General features: G+C 41.4%; 1 protein-coding gene across 1 annotated transcript; it reads left to right on the forward strand.

Moving 5' to 3' along the window:
* The first annotated feature begins 270 nt into the window (after window positions 1-270).
* FBXO40 (F-box protein 40) lies at window positions 271-12,209 on the forward strand. The gene is made up of 3 exons (XM_042810901.1): window positions 271-370; window positions 6,521-8,416; window positions 11,245-12,209. The coding sequence occupies exons 1-3, from the start codon at window positions 362-364 to the stop codon at window positions 11,440-11,442; spliced, it is 2,103 nt and encodes a 700-aa protein (XP_042666835.1). The 5' UTR covers window positions 271-361; the 3' UTR covers window positions 11,443-12,209.
* The last annotated feature ends 245 nt before the right edge of the window (window positions 12,210-12,454 follow it).

Raw genomic sequence — 12,454 nt, forward strand, 5'->3', positions numbered from 1 at the left:
GAGAGTGGGAGGAAACTGACACAGAGATCTGGGAAACACTCTGTTGTTTTCTTCTTAATGCCTGGGGCAGAGGACATGCTCTGTCCCGCCTCTCTTGCATCCTCACCATAAAGTATATCTCCAGTAGTGACAGTGTTAACAAATACAGTGGAAGAAACAGCTCTGAAAGCTGAGCCGCTCAGTCACATGCACAGGTTTTATTTTTAACATCCTCAAACTACTTGATGTTTCTGCTTCTGCTTGCTCTGTCTCCTCCCGTCCTCTCCTCTTTCTTTGCTTCCAGTTAGCCCTTACCCACCTCGCTTTAACCCTGCTGAGCAAAACCAAGAGAGCAAGTGTTTGGTACAAACACAGGGACTCTATGATTAAGGTAAGTCTTTGTAAATAGAATTTCAGTCTTTATTGGTGAAACCTTATGCAATGCAATGGTTACTGTATTAAGCTATGAAAACCAAGATATCTTCCAAAGAATCTTAATAATTAGGATGAAGTAGAAAAATCAGACACAAGATGTGTTAAATGGCACCTTAGAATGGAGGCAGCTGATAACTGAACACTTCTGTGACAGGCTACTCTGCAAAGAAAAGTGCTCCATAATGTGTGCATGGTTTGCAGCACTGTATGTGGGATTTTAAAAAGCTAAAACACTGACTCTTAAGCAGGAACTTCAGTACCAGGACAGATGATAAATTAAAAATTCAATTTCTGCAATTTTTTAGAAACTCAAAAATGCTAAGTCTTCAAATCCAGTGGCTTTGTAGATTCAGACTGCAAACCATGTGCTTTTAGTCCAGAATAAATAATAAGATGATGAGTGAGAATTTACAAGTGTTAAAGGTACTACTCCACTTTTTAGAGTTGTGGCTGCTTAGCAATTTTTATTCACAAATCTTCTCACTTTTCTTTTTATAAGACTTAGACCTTAAACAAGAGCACTGAAATTCTTTGTACTGCGCATCTGTCTTTGGCTGAGTTTCTTTTGTTTTCCTTAATCCCATTCATGTGATTGTCTCTTGTCTCAAGAATTTTTCAGAAAAGTATATTAACGAAATTGTTGTCAGGGAATGAAACACAACCTGAGCCCAAACCAAACCAAAACAAAGCAGTTCGGATCATACTTCTTTCCCCACCCCCCTCAAACTGCAGCTAAACTGAAACCTGTTATTTTAAAGCAATCACTGAACTCAGTAAGCCCCTTTGCCAGGTACAGATGCACTGATGCACAGTGACAGTTTACTTAACTGCGTTTCTCTCAAGGACAGCCCAGGGACTTTCACGTGTACTGCATAGCAGATGCCTGTCACATTTCGCTTCCCAGCTCCTGCTATTGCTCCAGGTCTGTGTGACCACGTCAGTACAAAGAATTTTTATGTGGGTCTATCTCAGATGAGTTGCTACTGGGTTGTTACAGGTAGGGAAGAGTGAGAAATCTGCTGACCTGGCACTCCTACAGGTGAGTGCTGTGTGGGGTTTCCATCAACGGTGCCTCGGTGCTCTGAGCCCTCCCATGCTCCTCTTGCAGCAGCACTGGTGCATTTGGCTGTGTGGAAATGGCACGTGCAAGTGTCTGTGCCTCTCCACTGTGATTTACCAGGAGAGAAGAGGCCTGGTGATGCAACAGCTTCTCTTTAGGTCCTGCACATCAGATTCTGGAAGCTGAAGAGAAACTGATGGACTGTTGTGGGAACCTGAGCAGCACTCATGATCTGAATGAAAAGCAGTGCACTGTGAAGTCTCTGCACAACTCATGCACTGCCTATGGGCATACCCTGTCCCTATCATTTTAAATATATTCTTATAGTATAAAGCAATTCCAACCAATTCAGCAACTTTAATCCAGTGTTTATTGTCATGGGACATCACATCCTCAGCTAGCTGGTCCCCTGCTGAAAAATACAGGGAACAGCTCCCTGATTGTTACAGTCCTGTCCTTCCATCTTTGGGCTTACCTAACAAGGCAGCTGTCTCATGGAAAAACTTTTCCTCTTCTTGTCTTATACCAGGGATTTGAGCTTCACCAGAAGGCTTGCCCAGGGTGTCCCTATAAAGTCCCTATGAACTTCTTCAAGGGCTAAGCCTTGAAGAAACTGTGCCTTACAAATGCTTGATAGTAGTTTATTACTGTTACAGGTGAAGATTTCATCTACACCTTTTGCTCTCCCTTTGCACCTACCCTGAGCTGTGCTATGTTCACTGCCAGGTACCACAATATACCTGTAAGATCAGGCTGAATGGCCATTGAAGAGAAAATGTGCCTGGCAGGACAGTGATCTGTATGCAAAGATGTGGGGCATCTTGGGGGTCACTGTGACTTGTGATGGTGACATTCTTGGATTTGGTTTTCATTTTGTAGCAAAGGACAGGACATTAGAAAGGTTAGATTCGCAGAAATCATGTAAAAATGCAGAATGGTACCATTTCCAGTGGCATAGTGTTTTCTTTCTGAGTTTGTAGAAGTACATATATCTGTGTAATGACTGGAGACCCAAGCTTGACTTCTTACTGAAGTTGTTCAGGAGGTGACCATGGAGGTGCACTGTACAAAAAAAGAAGAAAATGCTTAGTTTAAGGAGAGTTGGATATTTTCCTAGAAAATGTGATTTTCTGCCTATGCCAGCATGTTTGTGTAGGAGGCAAGATACCAGAACATGAGAGTCTCCAGGCTTGGTTTGTGTATTATTTGCAGAATGTAATATTTTTAATTCTATGTGGTTTTGTCTTTATATGCTCTAATTCTACATCTGTCAGATAGAAATATTAGTTTCTTTTAACCTCAGGTGCATCACTAGTACTGCAAATACAAATCCATTATCATTTATGAACCACTCAGATACTAAGACAGTAAATACATTGAAAAATACCATAAGGAAATTAGTAACTCTGCATTCACCTCAATATTTAAATAGTATGTGGAAAACTAGATAAACAATGCATAGTGTGTAACGGGGAATAAACATCTGCTTTCTGCCCTACATGTTTCACATGCCTGTAAAATATTTTTAGTTCTAATATTATATATAACTTTGATATTCTGGCTCCAGCGTTTGGACACAAACTTCCCTGAAATTTTTAAGAGCTGCATATCATACTGTAAGTCTTAGAAAGATTTGTTTGTGTTAATTTTTAATCAGATCTCAAATGCAGTCTGTAAGCTAATAGTCTGGGGTTTCTGGTGGCCCTTTTTGTTGATTCCTTGAAATGGGTGATATCACTTAATTATTCAAGAAGAGCATGATGTATACAGTCTCAGTATATCATTATGCAGCACTTATGTGTAGCAAATACCAAATAAGAAAGAGTTGTTTTGTCTTGGCCCATTGACCCCAACTGAATTAAATGGACATTTACTGAAAATAAATTTTAATTGATTTATAAACTGCAGGTTATTACAACTGAACAGATCTGCTCCAGACATAGACATATCTGCCATTAAAAGGCAGTTGTGTATTTTTAAACATTACTTGATTTGCTGTCATGCCAGTCTAAAAATAAAGATTTACCAGAGTGGACATACAGTGGTTGACAGTTTGCATCTTTTTGTACCACAGTACCTTCAACATGATTTAAGTAAACATTTCTGTTTTGGTGTTTTTTTTGGTTTTTTTTTAACCCAGCTCTTAGAAAATATTGCATGTTGCAGGGAAACAGTAAGTATAGAGGTTTAGAGAAATGTTTCGTTACTCAACGTATCGATGTGTCATCATTCTTTGGATGCTATGTATCACTGTCTGAGGCAAAAATGTGTAAACTTTCTGTTAAACGTTTTGGAAGGCTGTTGTATTTTGTGTATTGAGAATGATATCATCAACCAAGAGATGGAGTTAGCTGAATCATCAGTTAAAATACAGAGCTTAGGATTACTGACTTATTAGAATACAGGAATCATTCAAACCCCAATATGTATAGAAAAATGATCGCTCTCACTTGTCTAGTTTCACAGATTTGATAATTAGGAGAGAGATGTGGAAATGATTTGTCTGAACAAAAAGCATGTTCAAGTTAGGCATGGGGTAAACTGCACCCACAGTGGCAGATCTGTCTACTCAAGAAGACTGATTCTGGGTCCAAATGCTCTGATGTGGTCATTTTTCACAAACAAAATGCTTTCTTTTTCCACACACGATTCTGATATGGTTGATTTCAGCATACAGCAGCGTGAAAGCAGGCTCCTCTCCAGAAACTTTGTAATCAGCGTTCTGTGGTTTTGGATAGCCATAAGGCCTGTCCTTCTCATGTGTTTTTATTCATCAATTATTTTTCTCTAAGAGTTAGTTTTGCAGTGGAAAATATTGTTCATGCAGTCATGTTTTCATTGCAGTGTAATGTGCCCAGCCTTCCTCTGACCTTATGCAAGTCATAGCTGGGGCTATTTTTAGAAATTATATTTGCCGCAAAATGCTACAAGAATGACAGTAGCAAGGATGCTGCCAACGTGAAATAAATCCATCTGCATCTCTTCCTTTTCTGAGCCACATATAAGTAGATGTCACTGAACAATCTAAAGCAGGACAGATGCTTTTCTAAATCACGTGTATTTAGGGACTGAATCTTGCTGGGGCCAACGTGGCCAGCATCCCTGTGCTTCCCAAGGTAAGCAGGGAACGTTATATTGAGTGTCTATGAAATAAAGCTTTCCTTCTCTGCTGTCTTGAGCACTTTCTGTGTGTGCAAACAAAGCCACAGGTACTCGACCCTTATACTTCAGAGTGTAAACTTGTCCCTAGGTGAAGGGGCCACAGAGAAATTGTTCCTTTATTGGGTAGATTGGAGAGGCAATAGCATTGATTCAATAAGGGGATTTAAAAACATTTTGGTCAGTGTTGGAAGCTGCAATGGACAGAATGAAACTATCAACACAAGTAATGCACCCTAACATTAACAGCAATTAGTGCACATAGACTGAGCCAGGCTAAAATGCAAACTTTACAGCAAAGGGCAGAAGGTCAGTAGCCTGGAGCTTTTTGCTTGTAGTAGCTAGTCCTCAAGCCAAGTTGCTGCTGCCAGATCAAGGTGTCCAGAAAGGTAACTCCAAGTAGTATGAGGTCTAGGCAGTCTCTGGGACTCCAATGCAGCTTCCTGTGGAAGCTGAGAGCTTTTGAAGGGAAAGGAATACAAAGGTCCCACATATTCCCCCTAAAATAATGCTGTTCATTGTAGACATTGTAGAAGAACACAGCTGGGCTGGATGGACCACCGATGGACCCAGACTATCTTTTCTTATGTCCTTATATTTTTAATGTCAAAAGAAGGCATGCCTCATGCCAATTGTCATCTCTGTCATCTCTTGTTTTCCCAATTTTAGTAAGGAGTAATAGCTATTGCCTGGAATTATTGCAAAGGTAGTGATGTTAGAAGCAAAGAGCACTTAGAACTTTTGGAAACGGGCTTTGTATGATTTTCATCTAATTAAACTAATTTAATTGACTTACCGGGAAAGGGTGAAAAACACAGTAATGAAACCAAAGCAGATGAGTGGTTCATTTTGACAAAAAGCCAGTAGTAGTCTAGTAGTAACAACTTTTTACATAAGGGTCATTATACATCATATTCCTTTGGTCTCAGGAAAATTGTATGTCTTTTTTGTATTAAATTTTTTTAAGAAGAGGAGAGGAAAAAGCATACAGATATTTTTAAATATTGATATCTCACATTGATATGGGAATGTGAGAACCGAAATGAATTCTTAAGAAAACATTTGGCCTGCTTATGTGATAAAGCTGGTTGAAATTTCTGAGATATTTGTTTTGGCTTCCTCAACTCGTTCTTTTAATCCAGTCTGTGAGTTGCAACACATTAAACTAATGGAGCTGCCTGATGGAAGCCAAATTTATGAAACAGAGACTGGTTTTGTTTATGCTCATTTCTGTTGCTTGAGAACTCTTTCCCTGTGTTCTGACCACTTGGAGTATTACTAACAGTTTCATAAACTGAATCTAAAATACAATCACCTCAAGGCTATCTAGTCTGTTTTGGACAGTGTTTGACAGTGACTTTTAAGTATGTAGGATGAACCAAAAAATATGAAGCAGTTGTGACCAGATCATTTGTGATCATTCATGTCCTTAGTGGGACAAAGCAAGGGTGATGAGATATATAGGCCAAAAGAACAGCTAGTTTTTCTAGGGAGGAAAATAACTCATCTTTCCCACTCAAACGGTGTTGAGGAAAGGCGGAGGATCTCCCTCTGTGCCTGTGGAAGTCTTGATTTCAGCAATATAGAATGTACAGAATCATTGTAAATACCATGACTGAAAACAGCTCATACTCACTTTTTGGCTGCCTCTGTTGGGCTAAGAGCAAAGAGCGCTGAGATCTTTCCTATATTCCTGCTGCTAGCAGGCCATGATGTATGGTGAGGATCAATGCTGATGTGTAACTGTTTGGGGCTCATAGCCTGATTCCTGCCAGAAGTGTATGTGAGCATCTGACTTGTAGAAACTGGGCATGGGCACTGGTGGTCTGTTTCCCTTCCTGTCCCTTCAGGTATTAACTCTGCTATTCTTGCCTTTTCTACACACAGCACAGGGCTCTGAAAGCTCCCCCCGGGCAGCACAGGCACTGCGAGAGGTGCTTCAGTCGGCACTGCCGCGCACCCATTGAGACCTCTGTCTCCTGCATGGTGATCAGCTGCCACCTTCACTGTGGTGCCACCTTCCACATGTGCAAGCAAGAGGAGCACCAACTGCTCTGCCCCTTGGAGCACGTTCCCTGCCTCAACGCACACTATGGATGTCCTTTCTCCATGGCCCGCTTTAAGCTGGCAAAGCACCTTCAGATATGCCCAGCCAGCGTTGTCTGCTGCTCAATGGAGTGGAATCGCTGGCCAAATGTGGATTCGGACACAACCCTCCACAAGAATATTATGAAGGAGAGCTTGAGTGAAGAGTGTCTGGACACAGCATTGGCACTCAGAGACCAGAAGATACTTTTCAGGAATTTGAAAGTAGCTGACTTGTTTCCAGAGTGGAGGAAAAAGGAGGAGGTGGGAAAGCTAATGGAAGAAGCCATGGATGGGATGGAAGGTGCTGTGGGAGGATTAGCCTGTGGTTCCCAGGAAGGCAGTGACCAGTTCTCTGAGCTCAGCCAGAGTGAGCGTGAAAATTTGGCAAAGGACAAGGAAGGAATGGACCTGGGGAGCTACAAAACCTGGGAGAACATTTTCAGCAAAGAGCTCTTGGCTTGCCAGGTAACAGGCTCAGCAACCAGCTCAGGAAAAAAGACGGAAGAGGCTTCCAAGCAAAAAGCATCCAGCTCTTGTACTGCCGTCTCTGCAGAGAAGGCAAAGGAGGTACCTTGTAACGCAGAAGAGGCAAAAGACCAAAAGCCTGAACAAATAGCAAATAAAGAAATGACAGGGCTGGCTCCTTGGCAAGAAGGGGTCCTGGAGAGGCTGAAGAAAGAAGTTGGTGTAGGTGATTACAACATGTATCTTGTGCATCATGGGGGAATGCTCATTCGCTTTGGCCAAATGGCTGCTTGCACACCCAAAGAAAAAGACTTTGTGTATGGGAACTTGGAAGCTCAAGAAGTAAAGACTGTCTATACCTTCAAAGTGCCAGTTAGTTACTGTGGCAAAAGAGCACGACTGGGAGATGTAATGGCACACAAGATACCTACTTCAGACAAGTCAGTGGATACCTCAGAATTGGGAATAAACCCAGAAGAACTGCCTAAGGCAGATGTAGTGACAGCCACACTGCTGTGTGCACTGGAAAAAGAACTGAAAGGGCATGAGATCTCTGAAGCAAGGGGTATCGATGGACTCTTTGTAGACTTCGGAACACAGACATATAACTTTCCTTTAGAGCCTTTTTCCTCTAATGCTGTTCTAGCAGATATTGTAGATGAAAGCAGCCAACCAGAACTCCACGTGGAGCTGTACACCGAAAGTGTAACCAGAAGGCATAATAAAAGTAGTTCAGCTTTCACATTCACTTGCAATCATTTCTTCAGGAGGGATGAATATGCATCCCATTTCAAGAATGTGCATGCTGACATACAGTCATGTCTGGATGGATGGTTCCAGCTTCGCTGTCCACTGGCCTACTTGGGATGTACTTTTGTTCAAAATCACTTCCGCCCTGACAGACATAAGGCCAAGGTCATATACAGCAAGCTTCTCAATACATTCGCTATTAAACCAGAGGTTGATACCACCCTTGCTGAATCAGAAAAGTGCAATTTCAAAGTGGATGATCGAGGGAGAACCAAGGACTTGCTGAGCAGCCTCCCATTGGAAGTGCTCAAGTACATTGCAGGGTTCCTGGACAGCTTTAGTTTATCTCAGCTATCACAAGTGTCAATGCTGATGAGAGACATCTGTGCCACTCTTCTTCAGGAGAGGGGTATGGTCCTGCTTGTTTGGGAGAAAAAAAGATATTCCCATGGTGGTACTTCATGGAAAGCTCGCAGAAAGGCAAGTGATTGCTGCAATGGGGAAAAGATCACCATGGGCCCTCACCAGATAGGACACAAGCGTAACAACCAATTCTGCATACAAACATGCTGATATGGGAAGAGTTTGTGAGGCTGTTTAAATGAAACACAGTGCATTGGGGAATGAGGCAAAGCTTTAAAGTACTGCACATCTGGCAAAGGTAAAAAGCTGTGAATAGGTACCGACTGACTAGCTGCAGAGCCCCACCCAAGCTTGCCTTAGGTAACCTGTTTGCATTTGCACCATATTTAGGCACTGGAAACTGAGAATTCCTGATACTTAAAGGTCATAGATGGGTTTTAAGGGACTTGCATTTCATACTTCTGATTTATTCTTTACAAACTGATCTAGTGTAAATGGAACCTAAGTCTTCAGAACACTGAAAGAGTAAAGAAAAGGCTGTGATGGAAAGCAGCTCAGGCATTCACATCAATTCCATAGGGTTTTGGAATCACAGAATCATAGTAGATAATTTCCTCTTAATGTCTAATCTAAGTTGACTCTCTTTTAATTTAAAACTATTACCCCTTGTCCTGTCGCTACATTCCCTGATACAGTGTCTCTCCCCAGCTTTCCTGTAGGCCCTCTTTAAATACTGGAAGGCCACAAGAGGTCTCCCCGGAGCCTTCTGCAGGCTGCACGCTCCCAGCTCTCTCAGCCTTATGTAGGTGAGGTGCTCCAGTCCTCTGGTCATCCTTTGGACTCACACCAATAGATTTATTCTCCTTGTGCTGAGCGCCCCAGAGCTGGATGCAATACTGCAGCTGGGGCCTCATGAGAGCAGACAAGATGCTTTTAGCCTTCTGGGCTGCAAGCCTGTACTGGGCTTTTCATCCACCAACACCTCCAAATCCTTCTCTGCACGGCTGCTCCCAATGCATCAATTGCCCAGCCTGTGCTTCAGATTGTCCAACCCAGGCACAGGTCCTTGTTCTTGGCCTTGTTGAACGTTGTGAGGTTTGCATAGCTCCACCTCTCAAGCCTAAGTCTCTCTAGATGGCATTCCTGCACTTCAGTGTGTCAACTGCACCACTGAACTTGGTATTATCTGCAAACTTGCTGAGGATGCACTCAATTGTATTGACTATGCTACTGAAAAAGATGATAAATAATCTCAGTCCCAATATAGATCCCTGAGGAACACCATTTGTCACTAGTCTCCAACTGGACATCAAGCCATTGACACTGTGAGTGTGATCAGCCAACTCCTTATCCACCAAGTCCACACCTCAAATCCATGTCTCTCCAATTTAGAGACAGGAAGGTTATGCAGGACAGCATCAAATGCTTTGCACAAATCAAGTTAGATTATATCATTTTTCAACATCTGTAGTTTACAAGATCATCATGAACATTTGAGTTTTTGAGATGTGAACATCTGGGAGAGCAGCATGGGGATCAGAAGCCTTTTTCTTGTAGTGCTGCCTCCTACTATTTGTGGAGTGGAAAAATACCTTCCTTACTGGCCAATTGAGTAGTCAGAATGAAATGTGCAAACATAGTTCACTGTAAGTCTTAGTTAATGCAGTAGTTATTACAATATTTTTTTTTCTAGCTGATAGTCTTGTAGCTACTCTAACATAAAGCTGCTTGAAAGAATAATATCAGGGGCTTTTGCTTGATCAAGCAGACAAAAGTCTGGGAAGAAATAATTCAGAGATCCAAAGAATACTTAGAAAATTAATCTGAGGACCCTAGCTTTTAAGCAGACCCCTAAAGATCTCCACCTACCAATAATATTAAATGGACATTTATGGTAAGTTTTTATTTCTCTTTATTAAGAGAAAATGTTAAGTGTGGTGACTTTGGAATTTGTGTAATAAGGCACAGTGGCTTCAAGCTGAGTTAGCTAAATCTGAACAGAAGGTGGGCGCTGACATCGTTTACTGGAGGATGTGACATCCTGCAGTAGAAGGAAAAACTTCCACCTGTGCACTGACCACAGAGGAATCTTGATTCCAGTTCATGTACTCTGCTTGAAAGCATTCAATTTGTAATTAATCTGAATTTTTTGTATGACAGCTGGGACTATGCCAGGCTCAGGTAATTTTTAGTGCAACACAGCCATATACCATCCTTCCATGGGAAGAAACATTTTTAAGGAGCTGAAGCCTACTATGACTTTTAAAATTATTCTACTGAAATGGTATACAGCAACAGGACATCTTCACAGTCTTACCACTACATGGTTGTATATCACTGAATGACTGGTATCACTACAAATAGAGTCAGAATATTTTAACTGCCCATTTCTGTACTTTACAAGCTGGTAACTCCTTTAGAAATAACCTTAACCTTAGACTTCCCAGCCTTTTTCTGGGGTGGGGATAGTGATGGCAGTGTTATTACATTCCTTACTTTGAAGTTGCTGATAAAGGTTTGCAAGGTTTGGAAGTCAGGTTTCTTTGAGATACTATCACACAGACATCCTGTAGACATTCTGCCTTATAATTATCTTGGATGCATGCACCAGTAAGCATCTTGGATCCCACCACACATGTGATGTAGTTTTCTGCACATGTGATGGTCATACGTCCTAGATTTCTTTGTGCCTAGTTCTAGGTTGGCACCATAAACTCTACTTTCCCATTAAAACCGACAGGTGATGACTAAAACAGCAAAACCAGCAGGCATGAGGTAGGTGAAATTCAGAGAATGTTAACACTCGTTATGCAGCCCTGCGTAACCAGATTTTTGCTAGCCTGTCCTTAACGCTCGACAGGCATATATGTTTTTAAAAACCTATTTTCACTAACATTTTGGCTTTCCCTCTCCAATTCCTCTCCCCAATCCCTTCCTTGGCCCAGAAGTGGCAGTTCAGCAGCCTCTTCTCCAGAGTGGACCGGTGGCAGCTCAGCGATGTGGTCTGCATGTCGGAGCACCTGAAGGAATGCCCTTTCTACAAAGTGGAGCGCAAGACAGACCCCGTGCTGCTGACTGGCATGTGTGAGACTCCACAGCAGGTTCAAAAGACTTTGGTTTCCACCTTCAAACGCAGAGTGTGAATAGCTGGCTTCCCCTCCACCGTACTCCCTTCACGGTCTTTAAGAAGAGTTGGGAATTTGGGTTTGTTTGAAGATTGTCGCTTCCAACTGTCCTTTGGAAAACAAAACTGGCTTCTTCCCAGATTTTGGACATTCTTTTTTTTTTTTTTTTTTTTTCTCTTTCTTTTTTTCTTGCATTATTTTAATTGTTAAATCTTCATCCAGAGTGTTCTGGGAAACTGATGGCATGTGCTTTCTGTTTATTTCCCTGCTTAATAGAGCACCCTGCAGAAAGCAATAAGGATATAGTTGGAACATAGCATCTTTGACTATAGGCTGATGCTCCTAGCTCTATGGCCCCAAAAGAAGCAAAATTGGTCGATGCACATAGCTTGACTAGAACTGAAACACCTCACTTGTGGCCAGAAAGCTGAGCTCAGGGAGAACAGATGGATGCCCTCAAATGTAGCAGATCTAGGGATTGCTAATCTTTTCAGGCAAAAGAAAAGGCATCCCCAAATTTAAATGATCAAATAAAAACTCCAGTGAAGACTCAGGACAGCACCACACAAACACAAACCATCCTTTAGGACCCTGATTTGGGCTTATTTAGGACAATATTTAAGTGTAAGCTTAAAGCTGAGGTAATGAGATCATCAAAACTAAACCGATTTATTATGTTGGAAATAACCAGGTAACAATTTCAGGGGCTCAGTTGAGTTTTTCTGGTTTTTTTTTATTAATTTTTTTCTCTTTCATTTCCAAACCAATAAAGCCATCAAAAATATTTGAAGATGCTTTTAGAATGCCTTACTTACTCAGTTTTGCAACTGTACATTGCAAATTGTAACTGTAAGCAATTGTAAACAATTTGTCAAATAAAGATTTTTTTTTTTTTTTCTGTAAAAGACCTTTAAAAAACTATTCAGCACTGGTGTGGATAATGTTTGATTCAGTTAAGTGGGCTGAAGTATATTTTTTCTTTTATTTTGTAGAGTAGAAAAGTGATTAGGATTTGGTCTATTTTTAAATA

The sequence above is a fragment of the Centrocercus urophasianus genome, unplaced genomic scaffold (assembly GCF_019232065.1).
Source record: "Centrocercus urophasianus isolate 14NV4802_14NV808 unplaced genomic scaffold, USGS_Curo_1.0 seq_12, whole genome shotgun sequence".
Classification (NCBI taxonomy): Eukaryota; Metazoa; Chordata; class Aves; order Galliformes; family Phasianidae; genus Centrocercus; species Centrocercus urophasianus.